At 45.5% G+C, this 25,006-nt stretch overlaps 1 protein-coding gene across 7 annotated transcripts in view; it reads left to right on the top strand.

Moving 5' to 3' along the window:
- FLNB (filamin B) overlaps window positions 1-25,006 on the top strand; it is a 142,987-nt gene that overhangs the window by 33,052 nt on the left and 84,929 nt on the right. For all 7 annotated transcript variants that reach the window (XM_040454656.1, XM_040454658.1, XM_040454657.1 and 4 more), the window contains exon 2: window positions 23,919-24,167. In XM_040454656.1, coding sequence (XP_040310590.1) covers window positions 23,919-24,167 — 249 coding nt within the window. The remainder of the gene's footprint in view (window positions 1-23,918; window positions 24,168-25,006) is intronic.

Below are 25,006 nucleotides of genomic sequence, written 5' to 3'. Positions count from 1 at the left end.
GGCATCTCTTCATGCTGTGGCTTGGGCACTGGGGTAGGGGCCAGATTAGTAATTAGCTAACCATGACCTCACCCATGAGGAATGTGCTCTTGCTAGGTATTAGCGAGAGGTTTAGGCTCTCGGGAGCCATTGTCAGAAGCCTGTCAGTGACATCATCAGCTGGAAAAGCCAGCTTCCAGGCCTCAGGAAAAAGCTAGAAAGACAGGGCTCCAGTTTTGGTAATAAATGGAAATGGATTTTCATAGGTGGGGTGTGGAGGAATTTGTTACGACAGGAAACCTGATGGAGCCTCTTGCCTGTGTGCAGCCCCCAGCCAAGTTTCAGGGTTCTGATGAACAACCAGAAGCTTCTAATGCGGCATGCGATTATACTGTTGGCCCAGTGCCCTGGAAAAGTTGGCTTGTTCTCGGCGAACACTCCAGGAGCTGTAAGAGGGGGTGTCAGAACTGCTTTGTAGCTCTGAGTGGGCCCCTTACATTGGGGAGGAAGGGAGGCTAATGTAGTAAGTGTTCATTATGCTGCTCAGAGCAGCTCTAGAAAATGCATCCTTGGTACCATCTGGTCCCTCCATTTGGGGATGGGGAGCTTTGGGCAAAGGGGTCAAGTTGTCTGGATTTAGACACTCAAAAAAAATCCTCTTTTTCCTTGTGAATTGGAAGAAACAGAGCAAGCTTTTACATTTTTCTTTTTTTAATTTTTAAAGGCTAATTTATTGTACATGACTGGGCTGTCGGACTAGAAGGGGACCTGACTTAAATCAAGTGCTGAGTGTGGTAAATAAAGCCATTTAATTTTATTTCAAATCTCCCATAAAACATTCTAGAAAAAGATGGGCTCCAGAGGTGGGGTTTCTGATCCCAGGGGCTGGGTTTTGCAGGTTTTGCAGGTTTCAGGTTTCTCTGGCCTTTTGGAAGTTTCACTTAAGTAGTTACCCAGGGCAGTTGTGCCCAGCCAAAGTGCTAATGGCAGGCACACTTTACCAGGTGTGAAGACTTCCGCTAAGCAAGCGGGAGCCTCAGAGCTCAGCTTCTGAAGATCTGGCCTGCATCCCATCTGGCTTTCTTGTCTCGTTAGAATTCAGAAGCATTGACCGTGTGTCTCCAGGTTGGCTCACAAAATGGCAAGGCTGGGACAGATCCTCCCAAGCCTCCTTTTCTTCCACATCGTCCGCCTGGGGCTCCACCACTCAGTGCTACAGTGGCCCTGGGCAAAGAGCATAGCCTCTTGAAGCCTCTGTTTTGGCAGTTGTAAGGTGGAATGCTGTCGGTGCCTGTCGCGTGAAGTACCGTAAGCAGGGTGCTCAGCGACAGAGCTGTGACTCCGTAGGTGACTGATATTGATGGGGCATTTTAGAAGAAGTCATCAGAAGAGCTGAGCCTGAACTGACTTTTGCTTTTGAGTATGCCTGGCCATTCATCATTCGGGACCCTCTCCATCTCTCTGATCCCTCTGTAAAAGTGGTGTGCCTGGAGTTGCCCTAGGAACCAAGGGCAAAGACTCTCCAGTGAGCAACTTCTGCAATACCCACTTAGTCCTCTGTGTAAGCTTTCATTATTCATGGATATTCTTTAAAAATGAAAAATTGATGGGAATGCAAGCTGGTGCAGCCACTCTGGAAAACAGTATGGAGGTTCTTCAAAAAAACTAAAAATAGAACTACCCTACGACCCAGCAATTGCACTAGTAGGCATTTATCCACGGGATACAGGTGTGTTGTTTCGAAGGGACACATGCACCCCCATGTTTATAGCAGCACTTTCAACAATAGCCCAAGTATGGAAAGAGCCCAGATGTCCATCGATGGATGAATGGATAAAGAAGATGTGGTGCATATATACAGTGGAGTATTACTCGGCAATCAAAAAGAATGAAATCTTGCCATTTGCAACTATGTGGATGGAACTGGAGGGTGTTACGCTAAGTGAAATTAGTCAGTCAGAGAAAGACAAATATCATATGACTTCACTCATGAGGACGTTAACAGACAAAACAGATGAACATAAGGGAAGGGAAACAAAAATAATATAAAAACAGGGAGGGGGACAAAACATAAGAGACTCTTAAATCTGGAGAACAAAAGAGGGTTACTGGAGGGATTGTGGGAGGGGGGATGGGCTAAATGGGTAAGGGGCATTAAGGAATCTACTCCTGAAATCATTGTTGCACTATATGCTAACTAATTTGGATGTAAATTTAAAAAAAATAAAAAATAAAATAAAAAAGGATTATAAAAAAAAAAAAAAGAAACATTGAAACATAGTTCTCAAGAGGACCTTCTGGCCCTGTGTTCACCACTGCAGCACATTTATTCCAAGCGACTGGCAAAATCATCCTTTTCTTTGTTAGAATGTGGCTTTATTGCCCCGAGACAAGTGGTTCATCACATCTGTGAGAAAGGAGGCTTGACGCAATAGCTTTGGGCACCAGTTCCTGAGTGCACGTGATTTCCTTTCTTGTTCCCCATTCACCTCTCTTTGGGTCTGTCTGCCTCAGGTTCATTCCCAGTCAAGGAAAAGGTTGAGTGGGGCTTTTGGTGTGAGTGGACTCTCATGGTTGTCAACAATGATTCTGAACCCTTAGAACCAACTCGAAAGCTTTAAAAATTACGGATACCTGTCCCCACCCCAAAGAAATCCTCGTTTTGTTTTCTTTGGGAGAGGGCCACTGCCTTTTTTTTTCTTTTTTTTTATAAAGCTTTTCAGATAATTCCAGTATGTAGTCAGGGTTGAAGCTCAAGTGATTTCTGTGAGCAATAGAGGTGTTGAGGCTTGAGAAGAAAGTTTGGATAAGCAAACCTGAGGTGGGACCGAGGTCATGACCACCATTAACAGCAGAGCAACCCTGTCGCCTGTGAGTGGGGAGAGGCTCAATTCATTTTACTCCCATTTTGCATATAATTTGAATTGATTGTAACGGTGTATTTTATAACTCAGGAAAATAGATAATGATCAGGATAAAACATTCCGTATATATCAGTACCAGCCCAAGAGGTGAATGGGATCCCTTCAAATTAAGAACTTCTTCCAATAGGGCTGCTGGAATTCAAAGCCATTTTTGTAACTGGGCTTAAACAATTTTTTTTTTTTGCCTTTATTTATTTTTGAGAGACAGAGCACAAGTGGAGGAGGAGCAGAGAGAGAAGGAGACACAGAATCCAAAGCAGGCTCCAGGCTCTGAGCTGTCAGCACAGAGCCCAAGGTGGGGCTCGGACTCACAACCGCGAGATGGTGACCTGAGCCGAAGTCGGACGCTTAACCGACTGAGCCACCCAGTGCCCCTGTAACTGGGTTTAAAACAGTCCTAGCCCCTCTTTAGAATTTCCTCAGGGGCGCCTGGGTGGCTCAGTTAGTTAAGCGTCCGACATCGGCTCAGGTCATGATCTTGCAGTTCCTGAGTTCGAGCCCCGTGTCGCGCTCTGTGCTGACAGCTCAGAGCCTGGAGCCTGCTTTGGATTCTGTGTCTCCCTCTTTCTCTGCTCCTCCCCTGCTTATACTCTGTCTCTCTCAAAAATAAATAAACATTAAAAAAAAAATTAAAAAAAAAAAAAAAAGAATTTCCTCATAAGTGCTGCTGGCCCTCCTCTCCTCCGAGGGTGGATTTGATTGTTAATGTCCCAATCATTTGGCACCCAGCCTGGTGAGACAGGCAGCCGAGTAAGAGGGGAAACAGGGCCTCGGTCAGAAAACCAGGATAACGAGTGCCCTGGCTGGATACTCTTCTCTGTCGAGAGAAGCCCCAGAAGCTGCAAAAATCAGTTTCTAGACTGTTTTGTATGCAGTGGCCATGACATTTATGGGGATGGCAGATTGTCCTCTGAGCAGCCAGAGCAGCAGCACACAGCTGCATAGCTCTTGGGCTGGCAGACGCCCGAGTCGTGCACTGACCCACCCCACGGGGTGTCAGGGGTGGTGTGATCTGTGTGCTCTGAGGACATTAGGGAGCACAGCTGTTGTGTAAAGGTCATGCCCTTCCTGCTCTGAGAGAGACCTATACAGAAGGCTGATTCAGGAATCCGGTGTCCTTGCTGAGTCTGGTTTGTGTGCCTCCTCCACTCCCTGTGTTCATGGGGGCATTTGTATCCACTAGGAAGCTGACATGTGTATCTCTCAGCACTGTGCTAAGTGCTTTCCATTCCTGCCAGGTGTAGGCACTGTCGACCCATTTTACAGAAGAGGAAAACTGAGGTTTCGGGAGGGTGAGATCTTGTGGTAGTGGAATGGGATGTTAACTGAGTGGTCACATCCCTCTATACTGTAGATTGTAAATCCATCTGGGCCTTTTTACTTTAATCTAGATTCCAGCCCTTAAAAAGATGCAATTAAACAGTTTTAGGTAAATCTATTAATTTCTAAAGGAATTAAAAAAATTTTTTTTAATTTATTTTTGAGAGAGAGAGTGCAAGCTGGGGAGGGGCAGAGAGAGAGGGAGACACAGAATCTGAAGCAGGCTCCAGGCTCTGAGCCGTCAGCACAGAGCCTGAAGTGGGGCTTGAACCCACAAACCATGAGATCATGACCTGAGCTGAAGTCAGACACTCAACTGACTGAGCCACCCAGGCGCCCCTCCAAAGGAATTTTTTTAACAATTTTTTTTTTAATTTTTTTTAACGTTTATTTATTTTTTTTGGGACAGAGAGACAGAGCTTGAACGGGGGAGGGGCAGAGAGAGAGGGAGACACAGAATCGGAAACAGGCTCCAGGCTCCGAGCCATCAGCCCAGAGCCTGACGCGGGGCTCGAACTCACGGACCGCGAGATCGTGACCTGGCTGAAGTCGGACACTTAACCGACTGCGCCACCCAGGCGCCCCGAAAGGAATTTTTTTAAAAGACAGGTTGTATTCAGTACTTAGCTATAATTAAAGTCTATTCGTTTCACAAACTAGTGAATGCTTAGTAGCTTTAAAGGTACTGTGCTAGGGACGTGTTTTTGTCTTCACATACCTTAGAGTGAAGGAAAAAAAGCCAGAGAATGAGTGCACAGGTCACTGTGGCATGTTTTGTAGGAGAAAGTCCTTACATTGCCTCTCAGAGTGGGGCTGGTGAACAGTGGAGTTTAAAGGGGCAGATTCAGGAGACAGGAGGTTCTGGGCTGCAGAACCGCCAGGGCCCAGGAGTGAGAAGTGAATGCAGGAATGTGAGAGCTCCTGGTATCTATCACCTGCTGGCTGGCCTCAGTGCTTAGTACTTGACTGGCCTCAGTGCTTAGTACTTGCTGAGGCTGGGACCATCAGTTATGATGTTGGCCGGGTTACGAGGAACCTCGAAAGAAATGAAAAAGGGCTTGGGTTTGATGGTGTAGACCTGTCCACCAGCCACATGTAGCTAGTTAAATTTAAATTAATTAAATAATTAAATTTAAATTTAGCATCTTAGTCACACTAACCACATTTCAAGTGCTCAGAAGTGTGGTTTAGTATTATGGACGGCGTACATATAAAACATTTCTGTCATCACAGGAACTTATATGAAATGGTGGTGCCAAATCTGAACCTCTGCCTGTTTTTGTAAATAAAGTTTTATTGGGACACAGGCCACAAAGCACTCATTTGCATATTGCCTATAGCCACTTTCTCACTACAATAATAGATTTGAATAGTTACAACATGTGACTTGTAAACCCAAAAATATTTGCTGTGTGGCCCTTTGCGGAAAATGTTTGCTGGCGCCTGCCATAGACCATAGAGAGCAACAGAAAGTGTTCATGCCGGGAGTAACATAAATGATTGTATTTATGGCCTGAGAGGATAATTCAAGGATGGTGGATAGGCTATATTGGTTGGGAGACCTATTCACAGTGACCTCCAAGGGTCCCCATGAGAGATGACCAAGGCCATGCCCTGACAGGTGCAATTTCACTAATCTATGGCCCATGTAGCAAAACGTCCATTACTGAAATCCTTTCCCTTCTTGATTCTAAACATTATTAATTGGAGCCAGGAATTTGTTTTAAAGACTTTATTTTTTTAAGTAATGTCTACACCCAATGTGGGGCTCAAACCCATGACCCCAAGATCAAGAGTTGCGTGTTCTACTGACAGGCCCCCTGGAGCCAGGATTCTTCACTTTTGTGTCTTGGACTCCATTGGCTTTCTGAAGACTGTGCTCTTCTCCTTGTGCATAAGATCATATATATGGGGTTACAAAGGAAACAATCATATTGAAATGCGCTTATCATAACTAAATTTTTGCCACAACTCTGTGGTTGACTAATCTTCAACAAAACAGGAAAGGATAGCCGATGGAAAAAAGACAGTCTCTTTAACAAAACGTGTTGGGAAAACTGGACGGTGACATGCAGAAGAATGAAACTGGACCACATTCTTACACCACACACAAAAATAAATTCTAAATGGATGAAAGGCCTAAATGTGAGACAGGATGCCATCAAAATCCTAGAGGACAACACAGGCAGCAACCTCTTTGACCTTGGCTGCAGCAACTTCTTAGTAGACACGTCGCGGAAGGCAAGGGAAACAAAACAAACGTGAACTATTGGGACTTCATCAAGATAAGCTTCTGCCCAGCAAAGGAAACAATCAACAAAACTAAAAGGCAGCTTACAGAATGGAAGAGGATATTTGCAAACGGCATATCTGATAAAGGGTTAGTATCCAAAATCTATAAAAAATTTATCAAACTCAACACCCAAAAACCAAATAACCCAGTTAGGAAATGGGCAGAAGACGTGAATAGACACTTTTCCAAAGAAGGCATCCAGATGACTAACAGACACATGAAAAGACGCTCAACATCACTCATCAGGGAAATAAAAATCAAAACCATGATAAGATACCGCCTCATACCTATCAGAATGACTGAAATTAATGACACAAGAAACAACAGGTGTTGGCAAGGATGCAGAGAAAGGGGAACCCTCTTGCACTGTTGGTGGGAGTGCAAACTAGTGCAGCCACTCGGGAGAACGGTGGAGGTTCCCCAAGAAACTAAAAATAGAACTACCCTACGATTTCAGCAATTGCACTATTAGGTATTTGGCCAAAAGGATACGAAAATACAAATTTGAAGGTGTACATGCACCCCAATGTTTATACAATAGCCAAACTATGGAGAGAGCCCAGATGTCCATCAACTGATGAATGAATAAGGATGTGGTACACATATACAACAGAATATTACACAGCCATCAAAAAGAATGAAATCTTACCATTTGCAATGATGTGGTTGGAGCTAGAAGGTATTACACTAAGTGAATAAGTCAAATAGAGAAAGAACAAATATCATGTGATTTCACTCATATGTGGAATTTAAAGAACAAAACACATGGGAAGAGGGGGGGAAGTAGAGAGAGGGAAACAAACCACAAGTTACTCTTAATGATAGAGAACAGGGGCACCTGGGTGGCTCAGTTGGTCAAGTGTCTGACTTTGGCTCCAGTCATGATCTCAACGTTGGTGAATTCGAGCCCCACATCAGGCTCTGTGCTGATGGCTCATAGCCTGCAGCCTGCTTCAGATTCTGTCTGTCTGTCTGTCTGTCTGTCTGTCTGTCTCTCTCTGTCTCTCTGCCCCTCCCCTGCTCGTGCGGTTTCTTTCTCTCAAAAATAAATAAACATTAAAAAAATATATACTGGAAGCAGTTAATGAACAACCGTAGCAAGTCAATGCAGTTATGTGCACAAAGATTATTAAAAAAAAAAAGAGAGAGAACAAACAGGGCTGATGGAGGGAGATGGGTGGGGAATGGGCCACATGGGTGACGGGTATTAGGTAGGGCACTGTTATGATGAGCACCGCATCACAGTGTTGTATGTAAGTGATGATCACTGAATTCTACTCCTGAAACCAATATTGCACTGTATGTTGGCTAACTAAAATTTAAATAAAAAAGAAATTTTTGAACACAGTAACAAACACACATGTATTTAGATGTTTAATAAGATCTAGCAGCTAGTCCAGTAATGTTTGCCATGATTTTGATGTAGTGATGAGCATACAGCGTATTTTGAGATATTATTGGTGACAAAACCACAGGTGCTGCTAATACACCTGTGTTTTATGGTGCCTTTTTTTTTGGTAATTTTTTTAAATGTTTATTTATTAGAGAGAGAGAGAGAGAGAGAGAGAGAGAGAGAATGTGTGCACACAAGAGAGAGAGAGAGAGTGCAGGGGAGAGGCAGAGAGAGAGGGAGACACAGAATCTGGAGTGGGCTCCAGGCTCTGAGCTGTCAGCACAGAGCCCAACGTGGAGCTTGAACTCACAAGCTGCAAGATCATGACCTGAGCCAAAGTCAGATGCTTAGCCGACTGAGCCACCCAGGCACCCCTTATGGTGTCCATTCCATAATGGGACAGTATGCTACATTTTAGTTAGAGGTTACCAAAGACAAAGATTTCACTTTTTTCCTATTCAGGCTCAAAGGCTCCCCCACCCCTACCCCCCTGTCCTGCCTTCCCCTGTAAGAATCCCTGACTTAGACGGTCCCTCATAGGAGGCTGTGACATAATTGAGGATGGTGGCTTGTCTTGATAACTGTCCCGGACATTTGGCTTCCTAGTAAATCATGTGGGAAGTTCCATTTCTGACTGCTTTGTGAGATGTTCTTTAGAAATGTAAAGATGAGGCCAAGAAGAAAGGGGATGTATCAGAGGAGGCTGAATCTTGAAGGCTGAATCTAAGAAACCCACAGGGTGAAAGACATGAAAGGGGGGCATTCTGAATAGAAGGGGCAGCGGGAGCACAGGCCAGGGCATAGGGAGGGCCGGCCAGCTGGGGACACTGGCAGAGGCCAGCCATGGGGGTCTCGGGGCACTGCTGAGGAGTTCAGACTTTGCTGGGGTGTTTTGTGGTCTTAGGCATATTCTATCAAATAAAATAAAACACACCCATCTCTCACACTTAAAAAAAAAAAAGGTGTGTTTTGTGCGTGTGTTGTCATACAAGAATTTGATTAAAAAATACATTTGCTTTTATTTGCTTATATTTGTGTTCTGTTATATTATTTGGCCCCGACTAACTCCTTTATTTTACAATTGACTGATTTCTCAGCAATTACAGAGTATACTTTGGAATTCTTGCGATGTGAGAAAATGAACCTGTAACTCATTCTCAAACGTAATGAAATTTCTGTAGATGTCAACCAGAGATCGCAATTAGTGAGGAAGATATAATGCCAAATGCTGGCATTTAATAAAACATTTATTAGCTTCAATTTCTTTCAATTTTCTTCTGTTTTGGGGCCAATTCCCCCGTCCCCCTGCCCCCACCCTCCCAACTTTCAAATTGTTTTGCATGTCCCTGCTGGGGCTGGTGGAAAGATTTGGGAAGAGTTAAGAGTTCCTGATCTGTGGGCTGAGACAGACTGGCCAGTAAAGGGACCTGCCATTAGCTGAGGGCTGCTGGGCTGGGAATCAGTTTAGAGGTGACCAGCAGGATTGAGGGAAGGGGGAGATTTGGTGGGAGAGCGTGGTCAAGGATGAGTCCGCTCGAGTTTGGTAGTTGGTTGATTAGGTTGGTGGTTGTTTGGTAGGTCTTTGGAATAGTGGTTGTCTGGTCAGCTTGTCTGGTTGATTGTTGATTGATTGGTGTATTGATGAGTGGGTGGTTGTTAGTTGGGTAATAGAGGGCAGTGGTTCCCCACCTCCCAACCCCCCCTTTTGCTTTTTTTCTTTTTACTATGTGACCAGCATGATGTTAGGTACTAGAATCACAATGATGCTGAGGACAGAGCCCCGCTCCCTGTCCTTAGGATACTTGGATTACAGTTGACTAATCTCAGATTCGGATACAGCACAACACAGTTTAGAGAGTGGATTTAATTAGCACTCAAGCTGTGTGGCTCATTGCTATTATTGGTATGCTTATGAGTATTATATCCTTAAGTAGTACTAGGAATGCTACTTGGATATGTTTCACTTATTATATAAATAATTTTTACTAACTTTTACTAAGTTCTCCCTGCCAACCCCCCCCCAGGCCCCCCCCACCCCAGCATAGGAAGTTTAGAGCTAAATGGCCATGGGGTGGAGCTTCTGGAGTCCCCTCCCTCTTCCCGTTCACATAATTTGATATTGCAGTTGCTCCCATCAGGATGACCCCCCCCCCCCTTCTACTGCATTAAGCGGTGGTCCAAATTACCAGGTTTCGTCTCTGACTCTTCCCACTTGGCAACACATTGGCTGCGGATGAAGATTTCAACATTAGTAGCTCCAAAGCAAAGCCAGAAAGGAGGAGGCTGGTTTTGCCTGGATCCTTCTAAATCATTCCCTGTGTTTAAGAATTACAGTTTGCCCTGGAACAATAAGATGTTTCTTAGTGCAGTTTTAATGTGAGTTGGTTATCACCAGAATTTCATAAACATCATGGTCAAGGGGTGTACTTCCCTGTAGCCCTCATCATTAGAAACAATGTTTTGAGGACCTACTTTTATTACCCTTTATCTGCAAAATCCAGTGATTCCAAGTAACAAAGTTCTGGATTCATAATCACTGCTACAGAAACAGTTGTAGATTAGAGAAAGCCTTAATGACTTATTTCGTATTGTCCTTCTTTTTTGTCTCTTGTCTGTCTCCCTCACCCCACATCTACCAGTTTTATAAAACGTAATCTCCAAGCCTGTGGAAGCATTCAGAAGTGTTTGTAGATCTGCAAGGACATGGAAGGGGAATTCAAGGTAGAATTACCTGAAATTCTTCTGGAGACTATTAGAGTCCTTTGAGATAATATTTTAGGAAGTTTCCTAGTCCAGGGACACCTGGGTGACTCAGTTGGTTGAGCATCCAACTTTAGCTCAGGTCATGGTCTCATGATTTGTGAGTTTGCGCCCCACATTGGGCTCCCTGCTGTCAGCTTGTCAGCACAGAGCCATTTCAGATCCTCTTTCCCTGTCTCTCTGCCCTTCCCTCGCTTATTCTCTCTCTCTCTCTCAAAATGTAAATTTAAAAAAATCATCAAAAAACATTTTTAAAAGAAGTTCCCTTGTCCAGTAAAGTTGGGAAGTGCTGTGTGGCACCCTAGCACTCTCCTGGAGATTGTCAATGTACATTTGCATATTAAAGGCTCTGAGAAGTCCTACAGCAGTTTAAAATTGTTCGATTCCATATATCCCTGGCTTTTTTGACCACAGGAGCCATTTGTCTTGGACAACCAGCTGATGTCTAATGTAGTCTTTTCAAAGATGTAAGATGATAGTAGGTGTTACACAACCTACTTTTAAAAATTATACTGTAATGTATTTTCACATGTAGTTTAGGAATAAAGTGACTAGGGCACAACCCCTGGTAAATTGTCCAAGAGGTGAGAGGATAGGGCAAGGTTTGTGAGTGTGGTCAGAGGAACAAATCTTCCTCAAGGCCAAGTTTAGGCACAGCTTGTGTTTTGCTAAGCCAGGAAGCAGCTTCTGACTCAAGTGCAGGACTCTTTAGATGAAGTACTGGTATTGAAGACACTTGACCGTGGGCCGTGTGTCTTCAGTAACTGGCAGCCATGACTAGGGTGGTGCCTTGGATATTCAGCGTGTGTCACTTGCTTACCTTGCACTTGGACAGTGCCTTAGGGATGTTGGAACTTGTTCCCATTTTAGCAGAGAAGCTGGCCTGCTATGTGCTTGGTCTGTTTATTTTACTGCCATGGCCGTTTATCTGGGGACAGAGTTCAGGGGCACAGCTATAAATCTCTTTTAGGAGGATGACGTAACCTTTAGCATTTATTTCCTCTCCAGCTTTTGCCAGTTTAGAAAGCCTTTGTAATATTACCATGTCTGTGGATGAACCTTTTCCTTTGCAGCCCCATCCTGGCCTCCAGGTGGAACAGTCAACAACAGATTCTGGAGTTAGAGGGCCTGAATTCAAATCCTACTCTACCACTTATGAGCTATGTGGCTTTGGGCTCAGTTTATCTGCTTATCATTTTCTTTAATCTGGAAAATGGGACTAACAGGGGTACTTCCTAAGGCAGCAATGAGAATTCGGTGGGGTCATTCATCGGGCCAGACCCTCTGTCTTCACATATAACTGATGGCAGAGTCTCTGCATCTTAGACAAGATACTCTTAGGTGCCAGGGAAGGAGGTAGGAAGGGATCAGGAAGGTGGATGGTTGATTTGCTTTTTAAGGTTTATTTATTTTGAGAGAGAGAGGTGGGGGATGGGCAGAGAGAGAGAATCCCAAGCAGGCTCCACGCTGTCAGCACAGAGCCCGATGTGGGGCTCAAACTCATGAACTGTGAGATCATGGCCTGAGCCGAAATCAAGAGTCGCTCAACTGACAGAACCACCTAGGTGCCTCAATTTTTGTTGTTGTTGTTGGGTTGGTAAGCATGCCCAAAGACAACCAGATGACAACATCTTCCCCTCCTCTGGCAATCTATTTGGAAATGGCAGAGGCCATCTCCTGAGGCACGGAGACTGCTTGTCCAGGAGAATGTGTGTGGCTGAGGACTGGTAAAGCATTTGGATGACCCACCATGTGAGAACTGAGCAGAGGAGATCAGGAGAACAGCCGACCAGTCTTGCCAAGCCTTCATGTATTCGTCTGTTTCTTGTTGATAGGTAACATCAAACATGGTGTAAATCATATGCAGTATAAAAAGATAAGACCGGCTCCCTCCCACTCCTCCTCACTCCCTTTCTCGGTTCCTCTACCCAGAAATAAATGCAGTTGGAGAACAGTTTCTTGTCTTTTCAGAAGGTATTTTATGCATATATGAACTCAATTACAGAATTCCCTGGCCACCCCTTTACTCCTGTGCGAACCCATGATACACATTGCTTTCACTGTTTGATAAAACTTGTCAGTTTTCCCACATCAGTGCCTATAGATCCCAACAAGCCGCTGTGTTCAGTGAAGAATTCCTTAACGTATACATTCCTGTATTTCTTTCTTTTGGGAGGTGTGTGTCACAATTTATTATAAAAGTAACACATGTAATTCAAACTAAGAAAAGAAATTCAAACAACACAGGAGCATGTCCCAACAACAAAAAGAAAGCTTGTCTTTTGCAATCACCCTATGTCTTTCCAGAGAGAGCCAGTGAACAACATGCTTGCTTGCAACAACTCTGCATGCTTCCAGATCTTTCTGTTCAGATGCAGAGTCATGCCTTTTCCAAAACAGAATTGCATGTTCTATACTTTTCTGCAAATGGCCCTGTCCCTATTGGAACAAACATCTGTATCTTTCTCATTCTTTTCCTAGCCACCTATTACTTTCTTCCTTGAACGTTCTGAAAGTTTATTTAACTATTTATTCACGGGGAAGCATTTATGTTGTTCTCAGTCTTATTCCCTCATTATATTATGGTAATTAACTACTTTCATGGCTAAAGATCACTTTAGTATCCAAGCCTCTCCCTCCCCCCATTAGAAAAAGGAATCCCTTAAGGGAACTTTCTTGAATACTTTGTGCTTCACATTGAATTTATTGACCTTGCATTTAATTTTCTGTCAACAGTGGCCCAGGCTGGCCCCTGCAGACTGCTCAGGAATCTGCTGGAGGAGTTGGGGTGGCCTGCAGATTTTAGCAAACTGCCAGTTCATTCAGGCAGCTCACTGAGCAAAGAACATCTTGATTCTATCAGCCTTAATCCTGGGTCCCTGATGGGGGCTGGCTCTTGTGGTCGTTAGCAGATGGAATGCTCGTCTGTGTTAGAAGGCTGAGTTCTGGGGTATTTGGCTCTAGGCAGTCTTGAACCAGAATTGAATGGCATTGAATCTTTCATGATGTTAATGGGACACTGTTAGTTCTTGAACTTGTGTGTGTTTATAATATTGCAGAAATAATAATAGTAGCTATACTGGTCTCTGCTGATATGGTGGATTGGTTCAGGCAGAATGCTACCCAATTTACTACATTATCTCACAATAGCTTGACACTGTGAATTCAGTTCTGACTCTCAGCTTACAGATGAGGAGACTGAAACCCGGGAAGTCACCCACTGAAGTGACATGGTAGCCATGTTTGAGAGGGGAGCCAGGCTTCTCTGAACCCTAACTGCTCCATCACTGACTAACTCAGTGTCCCTGACACCTGGGTTTCTTGGCTACTAATTCTTTTAGCAGGTGGGCTCCCCTTTGCCTGAGTGGATTCAGTCCTGCCCTCTTGTCCACGCTTTTTATCCATGGATGTTGGTGGCGTGGAGTTCTACCCACAAGGAGGAGCCCGGGTCTGGGCTGAGAGAGCTCTGTTGTGGCTAGGTGGCACATGTGTCCAAAGGCCTCCTCGTGTAATTTTGGGTTGAAGATTCAAATTTGGGGGTACAAATTCGACAGTGGGTAACTGTCTGAAAAGTGTCAATACAGGTAAAGCAGGGAATGTGCCCCTCCCTGTGTCTGTCCTTTGAGAATTTCTTTTCTTCCAACTTCATCCTTTTTCTGTTGGTAATGATGGGAGCCAGCTATTATAAACTATTTGGAATTTCCCTCAGCTTGGTTCCTATTCAAGACTTTAAATTGGGAGTTTTGTTCACTTTATGACTTCACGATCATTGGGCAGGCTGCCATTTCTATAACAGGCTTATGGGAGTTGTAACATGATGTGGGCTGCAAGGGCAGGGGGTGGGGGTGCATGCAAACTGATTCCTCCCCTTTCAAACCAAGGAAACCACCTTGATCTTTTTTCTAACAAGGCCCAACTTCTACAAGTTTGCAGTGGAAGGATGAATACCTATCCTCTTCATCAGCATTATTATTTTTTACCTTTTACTCTTAATTACAAAAGGAAAAAAAGTTTTGTAAGAAACAGGTTAGCATGAGAGACAAAAGGCAAAAAAGAAATTTTTTTGCCTTTTGTCCCTTAAAAACTCTTCAGTGTCTTTCCCCGGGGCAGGGTTGCAAGAAGTGGGTTGGTGGATGGTTTTCATTATAATAATGTTGTCATCTCCTTGTGGAGTGTTTTAAAGCCAATTTAACTTATTATCTTACATAAAAGCGTAATTTTTGTCCAGCACAGGGCCTGGCATTCTGTAGGCAGAAGTGTTTGCTCGGTATGAGAACAAATGGAGCTTTCAAGTATGTGAGTGACCCTAATTTCTATTTTCTGGGGAAAATACAGACCAATAGGTTGGGGTAAATGGGGACAGAGGTGTGTTTTCTGTCATCTTCTCTGATTTCCCATGCTGAGCGGTAGGTCATGCATGGTGGACCTCCCAGATGTAGGGACATTGGAATCCCCAGTTTCTGGGATGCAGTAAAGGCCAAGTCATGACTGAGACAGAGGGACTAAAGTAATACAAGTCTGACCTCTGCTTGCATCTCCTAGGCCGTAAGCTGTCACTTTCTGCCCACATTTTTCATTTCTAAACCTCGACAGTTTAGGGATTGTGGGAATGATTGGGACAGTGGCAGGTTCAGAGACCCCACCTGGGTTCCTCTCCCAAGTTCGCCACTAACTGGCCGTGGGCCTCAGGGGTGTGTCCCTTCCTGTACTCTGTCTCATCTGTGAAATGTGAGTCCTGTTGCACTCACCTTATACAGCTGTCATGGCATAATGTGTATTTAGAGAAGTATGGAGGTTTGGGCTCAGACAGCAGAGAACTGGGTTTAAATCTGGGTTCTTCCTGTATGTTACTTTTGACAATTGCCTCTGCGGGCCTCTGTCTTCCCATCTGTAAAATCAGATTAAGCATAAAAGCGACCCTTCTAGGGTTGCTGTGAGGGTTACATGAGGTGATGCATGTGGCACAGGACCAGGCCCAGGGGAGAGGTCTGGAAGAAGGATCTGGAAAAGTCTGGAGTTGCTGTTACAGTTTGGTTGCTGTTGATGTAAGGAGGGGGAGGTGCTTAGGAGTCTTTCCGGGCCTGGTTCCTCCTGCCCTCATGCTTTTCCCCAAAGGTTTCCCTGTGGGCTGCACTTGCGTGCACAGGACCGGCCTGGGCCGTGAGCTGTGTTTCAGGTGAGGCTGAGCTGGAGTCCACAGGTGACAAGGACCTCCATTTGCAGCCAGCGTTTATTATTTGATCTGCACATGTTCTCAGAGCAGTTGTGCCTAAAAGCTATGGGCCAGGGACAGACATCACCGCGCTGAGAACTTCTGAGCTCACACTGGGGTTTACCAGCGCCTCCCAGTGACTGGACTCTGGGCTCCTCCACTTTCTGCTCACGTTCAGGGGTCCCTGGGACCCTTGTCCTACTACTCACTTAGGAGACCTGTGGCTTTGAGGTCAAAAACCTAGTTTAGAATACACTGCTTTGACCATTTTGGGGCGTGTTTCCTTTTTCCCTTCTTTCTGTAATCTTTATAACAAGACTAGAATCCTTGTTCTAACTTTTTAAGGCTTTCCCACTAATACTAGTTGGAAGAGACTAAGTTCTAGACCCACAAATATATCAGTCTCATTTAAGGTTCAGTATGACTTTGTCGCTGGATATAAAGTAATCCCCAGAAGTGATAAAAACTTTTGAAAAGTGGCATTTGGAAGCCCACCGAGTGATGCAAATGCCTCTTTTAAACAAAGGATGCCTCTTAAACAGAGAATCAGGTGTTTGGGATACATATGAAGCAGGACACCAGCATAGTATCTGTGATCTGAATGTCCACCAAAAACTCTGTATCAAAATAAAAATAAGGTATTTATGAAATAATTTGTTCCAATTATTCCGGGCAAAAATTGTCCAGCAAGTGAGAGAAAACAGAAGGAATAGTTGGCAAAGTAGGAAATTTGAAGTCTGAGGTTATGCATAAGGAATGTGTTATGGGCCTATAGTAGAAGTCTCCAATCAGGGATTTGGCAATGTTTGCTCAATTCTGTTGCAGAGAAGTCCCAGCCACTGCTCCCATGCCGTGCCCAGAGCAGGCATGACTAATCTATACAGTTCTTCCTCATTGAGCCTCCACTCCCTGTGCCTGGTCGTGGCAGACATTGGTAATCTATTTTCTTGTTGACCCCAGATAGGGCCTGAGAATCTTTCTCAACACCTGAAAGGGTTTTCACCTCACATGCTAATGCCATTTGCCACCCTTGGTCTATTGTGTCATCTCTTGAAAAATTACTAACATGAAAAGGCCTTCCAAATGAACTCTTTGTTAACTGAACCCTGAAGTGAAGTGTAAAAATTGTTAACTCAGACACTTCCTTTGTCATCCTTGAGAGTTCCTGAGTAAGAAAAAGGATTGGAAATCCAGCTGACCAGAGTGCTTCAATCCACCCTTGTTTTATCGTGGTCTGTATTTTATCTTACTGATTAGAAATTGGCCCATGTGACTTCAGGACTTCAGGGCCCAGAACATCCTCTTATTATAGGTAAGCTGCTGTAACAGAAAAAACCCAAATACAGTGGCTTTTTTCAGTCTTCAGGTTGGCAGGGCACCCTATTCTGGGACCCAGGTTCTTTCTATCACCTTGCCTGGCCTCCCCGAGCGCAGGTTGAAGCTAAGTGACTGTAATGTCAGGGACTCTTGCTGGCGGTAGGAGGGAGCACTCCCCCTGCCCAAGGCCCTAAAGTGATGGCACCCTTCTGTCTGCTCACTGTCCGTTGGTGAAGCAACCACACTGCTGAGCTGCAAGGGAGGCTAGGAAGGACCGTCCAGCTGGAAGCCACATGCCTGGGAGAGGAGGAGGCAGGGTTTTTGTGGCCTTCACCACAAGTACCCTTCAGCCATCAGCAGTGTGAGTTGTCAAGTCTGGCTGTAAGTCTGTGTGGCCTTTTGATGGTTTGAGGCCCTGTACGAAGCCCTGAGCAGCGGTGAAAGCATCTGGCCCCTTCATCCTGCCCATGGGTGTCTAGGCAGGTGCACAGTCTTGTGTACATAGTCCATCACCTGCTGTACGGATGGAAGGACCGTTGCACCCCCAGAAATGGACCCTGGTTCTGGGTGGCGGACTGAGATGGTCGTCTTTAATGATGAAGGGAACGGTGACATCTGAGAAACTGAGGACGGTGGTAAACTTAGCCTTCTTTTAGTTGAGGGTACCCTCTTGTTTGGGCAACCGAGGCCAACAATTCAGCCACAGTTTGTGCAGGCTGGAAGAGAAGGCAGGATGGGGAGGAACCATAAAACCAAGCTGGGATGCCAGTGAGCCCCGTCTGCCACCTGCATCCTGGGCACTGTGGGGTGACCTTGGGGCAGCCCTTCACAGGATGCTCTTTGGGTTGGCTCACCCAAGCAGTCAAGGCTGACAGGAAACCCCAGTGCCTACGCGGAGGTCACCACCTTTAACTGCTAAGCTTTCACTTTTCCCTTCTGCCTTTGTTCTTTTCGTCTCAAGGTTGATAAAAGCATGTTGAAGTCAGTGGTGGTAAGAGTAATAGTACTAGTATTAGCATTTAATGACAACTGACCATATAGGGGTCTGAATGCTGGAAATGTGTTATGGCAGGCAGTCTTCCCAGCAGCTGTATTCTCCTGTTCCAACATTATCCCCAGTTTACAGGTAAAGTGACTGAGGCATGCTGGGGTCGGATCACTTGGCCAGGCCTCTACAGCCAGCCTGCTGGTGTCGAGCCCACGCCTGCAGAGCCTCAGGGACCTCCCCAGCCATGTTTCTGTGCCACATGCTGTATTGCCTGCTGGGGGCTCAGAGGTGGACACAGTCTGGAGCAGATTAGAGTTCTGTCTGAAAGGCTGTGTGTGTACTTTCGCATCCACTCATCGGGGAAGCGGCCCTGTCTCTCACAGAGCACCAGAGAGGAGAGAGCAGGGAGCCGAACGTGCCTGGCAACAGCCAAGCGTCCATGATCGGGGGAGCAAAACAGCCTGTTCCTGCCATTGTGGTGCTGCCGCTTTGAGCACAGGAGGCAGGCACGGCTGTAGCTGCACTGAGAGAGAAGGGCACAGGGCATTGAGGGGGCACTTAGCCGGGGACCTATTCTAGTTTTGCAGAGTTGGGCATAGAAGAGGCATTATCTAGGTCAAGAGAGGTGGGGGGAGAGTTCCAGGCCAAGCCAGCTGAGGCCAAGGATCAAGGTTAACCCTAGGGAAATGCAAAGTTGGGAAGTCAAGTTGGGGCCAGACCCCTGGCTCTTGTGGGCCTCTTTTCATACCATATTCTCTTTCAATAAGGTCTGATCGATTATCAGCAGTCGGGTTCCTGTGTAGTTCTTGGTTTCTGTCTACAGGAATCTCAGGCCATAGCGGTCTCCTAAAGCACTTAGCGCCACAGTGTCCCCCTTGCACCTACCTCATGTGTCCTGGGTTCACTACAGCATGCAGGTCGGCCTCCTCCTGGGACAGGAGAACAGGAACCTCAGAGGCTCATGTCCCTTCTAATGAATTCCATGGCTCAGGGAAGTGACACATTGAACATTTCATCCTCCTTTTAATTCGCAAGGTACTATTGTGAATTACCCTGGCTAACCCTGACTTCTGTTTCCTGCTCACTTACAAAACTGGGATTATAGCTTCTGGGCTTCCGGTTCTAGGGAAGTGTGTTGGGCACAGAGCAGGTATTCAGATATGAGGTGAATGAGTAAGGAGAGGAAGGAAGGTATTATGAAGTGCCTACCCTGTCCCCGGCATTATGCTCAACTCATGGTGTTCTATAACCCACCTGCTTCTTAGTAACCGCCCTGTGAAGGTGGGATCATTCCCATTTGGTAAATGAAGAAACAGAAAGCCCAGAGAGGATGGATGGATGGTTCAAAGTGACCTGTCTAGAGGAGCGGCTGGTTCCATAGACTGTACTTAAACCACTGTGCCACGTTGCCTCCCAGAGGGTAATAGAGATGGGAGGACGGAGGCAGAGTGGGTGACAGACTCTTCTCCAGATGACCAAGTCATAGTTGGATTATGGTCTGGGTGCTTTTCCTCAAGCGTACTAGGAGGAGCTTTCCCGAAACTCCTACGTCTCCTTGATCACTGAAGTACCTTGTTGGCTGTTTCTGACCCAGCAGTGAGCTGCTGCAATGTGGCTGCTGGATGACCTGCTGTTCTTACTCAGGAGGGCAGAAATGTGGGACGGTGCTTGCTCAGGCCTCTCCTCCCCGCCCCCCCAACCCCCACCATGCCACCCTGGTGAATCAGTAATAGAGGAGATGGGCACAGTGAATGTGGTGAGCATGCAGTTGGTGGTGTGGATCCTGCCCTCCTGGTATGAGAGACGGAAAGATCACCATCTCCCTTCCTCAGAGGAACTTGTCTACGCAGTAGATGTTTCCAAGATGCTTCCAAAGATTGCCTAAAAATAGCTGGTTTCCTCCCCCATAAATGTGCCCATTCCTGATTGCTACTCAGGGAGGGCTGGAGAACCGGTGTACAGAAATGACGTGAAAACATTCCATCCTAGAATTTGCAGTAGCTCAAATTAACTTTCTAGCTATTAAAAAAGAAGAAAAGCCACTGCCCTCACTTAGAAGCAATGCTGGATAATTTTAAGTAGTTCCAGAGGGTGTGTATGCGGTTGGAGGGTCAGTGCTGTCCAGAGCCAGGACCAGTTACATGGGAATTGTGATTGGTTGGATCTGGGGAGGAGAAACCTGTGGCCAGATTCCAGGCCAACTACAACCTAAGCAGATTCTAGGAGGTCCAGCAGGCGTGGCGGGCGCTGGCTTATTTTATTCCAGAAAGAGGCTCTCAATGAGGTGGAATCCTGCCAGAGAGGCTTCCAGCTGACCTGGACCTTTCCTCCTTTTACATTTCTGTTTCATGTTTACACTCGACATAAACATCACAGAGCACGCTCACGTTTGAAAATCCTGTAGTCTGTTGTGATGGTCAGACATTGACACTGTAATGCTGTGGAGCATTTCATTTTCAAGGCATTGGGAGTCTTCTGTTTCATGTGGGTGGGAAAGGGGGAGTCATTTTGGGCAAGTTGCCATCGTTTTATTGTTCCAAGAGTTCGGTAAAGCATTTGAACCTTCACCTGTCAAAATCACTTTTGGAACTAGGACTGTTCTTTCTCCAGCTTCTTGGAATAGCAGAGCAAAAGTATCATTTATCCCAAGGAGATCTTAATGGGGGCTTTCCCGTTTGGACACCCACCTTGAATTCATTGGAAACAGAAGTTCTGGGCATTGTATTTTTCATAAATTTGGCTCAGACTTTTACTGGGTCATATTTCCCCTGAAATCTTTTTTGAAAAAGACTCATGTCTCATTCCTTCAGACCAACATGTGTAAGCCGGGTAAAAATAGAGCAAACTGGTTTCATGTTTTGATTTATGGATAAAATCTGTAAGTTTGCATTTGAAGAGCACTTAACACATAACTCAGGAAAGTTGAACTTTGTAGTCTGATGCTTGTGGCTGCATGAGACTTTCTGGCCTGTTCAGATCCTTCCTGGTACAAGACCTGACCTTGCCTGGTCCAGCACGGGTATGCTGACTAACGATAAGCATTCACATACTTTACTTCATCCCCACCTCGTGCTTCCCCCTTCTGAGGACTGCTCTTCTCCCTTTAGTTTAAATAAAGGACTCTGGCATGGAAAATTGTTTCACCTGGAATTTCTTATGATTGGTAGGTAGTAACTCAGTAATCAGTAGTGCTTCAAAGACGACCTTATAATAGGACATCTTATCAAAAAAATTCCGTCATGGTCAAGGGCTGCCAGCTGGAGAAACATATGGTCCGTGGGATGAACTCCTCGGATGTTCAAGTTCTGTGCACGGTCAAGTGTCTTCTGCAGATTATTGCTTTATTGACCAGAGGACCTCAGAAGCAGAGGGGGCTTCGTGGTCGCATAGTCTGTGCAGCTGTACAGGGCCCTGCTCTCAGAAGGGTTCTGTGCTTGGTTTAATGCTCTGCTGTTGCCATCTTGAAATTCTTAATCCTTTTTGGACGAGAAGTCATGTATTTTCATTTGTCGCTGAGCCCTGTGAGTTATGTGGACTGTCCTGTTTAAAAGTTATTATTTATACAATTCATTGCATAGAAAATCTCTGGACACCTTAACTTTGAGTGAGGACTGCTCAAATATAAATTGTCTTACCAGCCAGTTTATGATACTCTTTACCCTGTACAGTTTTACACGATCGAGTTTTATTATGACTGAATCTACAACCATAAAAGTACCTTTGGTTTCTGTGGGTTTGGGTGTGCCCTTTTAAGAGGATCTTTTCTTGTGAGAGGACTAACAATAACCAGGTGAATTTAAAAACAAAAAAAGTCTCCACCCTTTCAGTTTTGAGTGACATGGGGTTTACTCCTTCTCAGTATGTGTGTATATTTCTCATGTGGTTGTAGTTGGGTTTCATTAAGTGCAATCTGGCATGTGTCTAACTGACATTCAGGTGGTTTGTGGTGGGTGGGTGAATGGGTGGGACAGGGTGAAGGGAGCTGCAAGATGGTGAAGGCTTATTACTCCATGGCAGGTGCTCACAGTCCTGGAATGGGGGCTTGGAGGCTCAGGAGTGAATGGTTTTTGTCTTGAGAGGACCCTGGCACAGTCACACACATGTTGGTGGGAGTGAAGGGCCACCACCTGTTGGATCTGGTCCTTGGATGATGAGCCAGGGCTTGTCCCACAGGAGGATGGGGGTGAAGGGTCTTCCCACCAGAGGGAATGCAGAACACATGGAGAGGTCCATGGGGTCCAAAGCAGGATGTAGTCCAGGAATGAGGAGTCTCTGAGTCTGGAGTGTGAACTGTGGTGGGAGGGGTGACAAGGGTGAAAAGCAGGCTGTGTTTGGGGGTTCTGAGGGTGCTCTATGTCTAAGGAGTTTGATTGTGGGCAGTTGGGACCATTGGTGAATTTGGAAGCACAGAGGTACCTGACTAGAAACATAGTTGTAGGGTTATGTGAACATGGTTCAGCTTCATGGCTGTCCAGGACTTCATGGCTGTCCAGGATTCTGAGAGAAGGGAGGAGGGGCCACACATTTATTGGGAAGGTGGAGAAAAGGATTTGCCAAGAGATGTAGGTAGAGAACGGAATTGACACATTGTTGAAATGGCAACCTGAGATTTGAAGGAGGAGTCCATGATAGCTCTGACATTTTCAGTTTGGGGTCCTGGTAGAATAGGGACGTTTAACAGGGGTTGTTTGGTGGGGAAAGGGTGGAGGAAATTGAGAGGGGGGAGTGGGTGGGTGGGTAATAGGAGGGGAAGGATGTGGGTGAGGAGGAGAGAGATGGGGGTATAGACAGGAGGGGAAGGGAGAGGGGGAGAGAGATTGGGGATGGATAGGAGGGGAAGTGTGTGCAGGGGGAGACAGGGAGAGAGATAGAGAGATTTTATTGGTAATGTTTGGATTTTGGTGGATGTAGGTAGAGGTTGGAAAGAGGACAGAGGACAGAGGGCCATAGAGAAGCCAAGGGAGTAGAAGGTAGAAACCAGCAGCAGGGAGATTTCCTGGAAGATTCCTAGAAGGGCTGGTGTATGGCTTGTTGTGTTAAGCTCAGGGAGCACTAGAGAGGAGCCAGGACCTTGGGCCAGTCACTTATCCTTCTGGCAACAGAGACTTTGCCCAGCTGGATTAGCTTAACTATTAATGACTTTATCTTATGAATGACTAACTGGAGAGAAGAGCAGAGATGAAAATGATTGATAACACCCAGGGAGGGTGAGATCTGAAGGGAAACTGGCCTCTTACACCTCTAGGACATAATGACTAGTGAAAAGAAAAGTATAGTAGAATATAAATTCAGGGAAGCAAACACACACACACACACACACACACACACACACACACATATATGTATATGTATATATATACAAACACACATATAATTTGGTAGATCACATACTATCAAGTTAAACAGATGGTTGTCCCTGGAATTCAGCCACCTCTTTTTATTGTCTGTATTTCTGAAATGAGTCCTTTAAAATTTAAAAGCTCTTTTTATTACAGAACATTTCCAACGTATGCAAAAGTAGAGATAAAAGTATAATACATTCTCATGTACCCATGATTTCACGACACTGGTAAACATTTTGGAATCTAGTTTCATCTGTTCCCATCCTCAAGTATTTTGAAGCAAATTTTAACATTACAGCCCTTTCATGCTGAAATAGTTCTGTGTGGTTCTCTGATTTCATTCACAACCCAGAGGAAGGTGCCAACCCACGCTTGTGCCTCTCTCCCCAGATAGCAAAGCCATTGTGGATGGGAACCTGAAGCTCATCCTGGGCCTGGTGTGGACACTGATCCTCCACTACTCCATCTCTATGCCCGTGTGGGAGGACGAAGGGGATGATGATGCCAAGAAGCAGACGCCGAAGCAGAGGCTGCTGGGATGGATTCAGAACAAGATCCCCTACTTGCCCATCACCAACTTTAACCAGAACTGGCAAGATGGCAAGGCTCTGGGAGCCTTGGTAGACAGCTGTGCCCCAGGTAAGTGTCCATGGCTACCTGAGCCAGCTCTTCAAGATGGACATTTGTGGGCCCAAATCTCCTTGGTTGTCTCATGGGAAAGCTGGGTTTGCTGTGATTGGTGTCTTCTCCTAGTTTTAGCCCCCTGTAAGAGCAAAGGGAGCTAAAACTGGCTCTGTTTACCTTCTAGGTGTATCCATTGACTTTTTGAGCATTGAACTCAGTTATTTACCCAAATCCCCAATGAATCCTGTAGTTCTTGGAGCAGGTTTAACTTCCAGACTCCAAAGTCCTGCCTCTTCCCACAGTTGGTGCCTGGTTTCCCATTGACTTCAGCAGAAACACGTGGCCCTGTTAGTTGACTTGGCATGAAAATCTAAAAACTTCCATTGTGTGGAAAGTACCCATTTTTATCAACCACTGGGTGACTATACATGGCTTTCTCCACCCTTTTTTTTCTGCGTTGCTATGGAATAGTGCTTGGTCAGGATCCAGTTGGAGGCTTTCCCCCCTTTTCTGAGTGGTTGAGTGCACACCAAGGTAGTAATTATCCTCACTGGAGGGTTTAGATTGATGGGTAGAGTTTGCTGGTACACACTCCGTAGAAAAACCAGAGCCTGTGTTTATATGCACCCTCAAGATTGTTTCTAATAAAAAATTTACTTTAATAATCATATTTTCCATTTACGAATACTCTGTATATGCTGGTCACATTAGTTTTTAGTAAGCTAATGGTTCCCGACACTCCAAGCAGAGCTGGCTAGCCTATGTTGGACAGGGAGGGCAGGCTAACTCCAGGCCTCATTCTGTCTTGAAAGCCTATAAGCTGGTGATGTCCCAAACTGACTCAAAGCTCAGCA

This window comes from Herpailurus yagouaroundi, unplaced genomic scaffold (genome assembly GCF_014898765.1).
Source record: "Herpailurus yagouaroundi ecotype Mexico unplaced genomic scaffold, PumYag 213, whole genome shotgun sequence".
NCBI lineage: Eukaryota > Metazoa > Chordata > Mammalia > Carnivora > Felidae > Herpailurus > Herpailurus yagouaroundi.
Note: the sequence above shows the minus strand (reverse complement) of the source record. Positions and strands in the feature narration are given on the sequence as shown.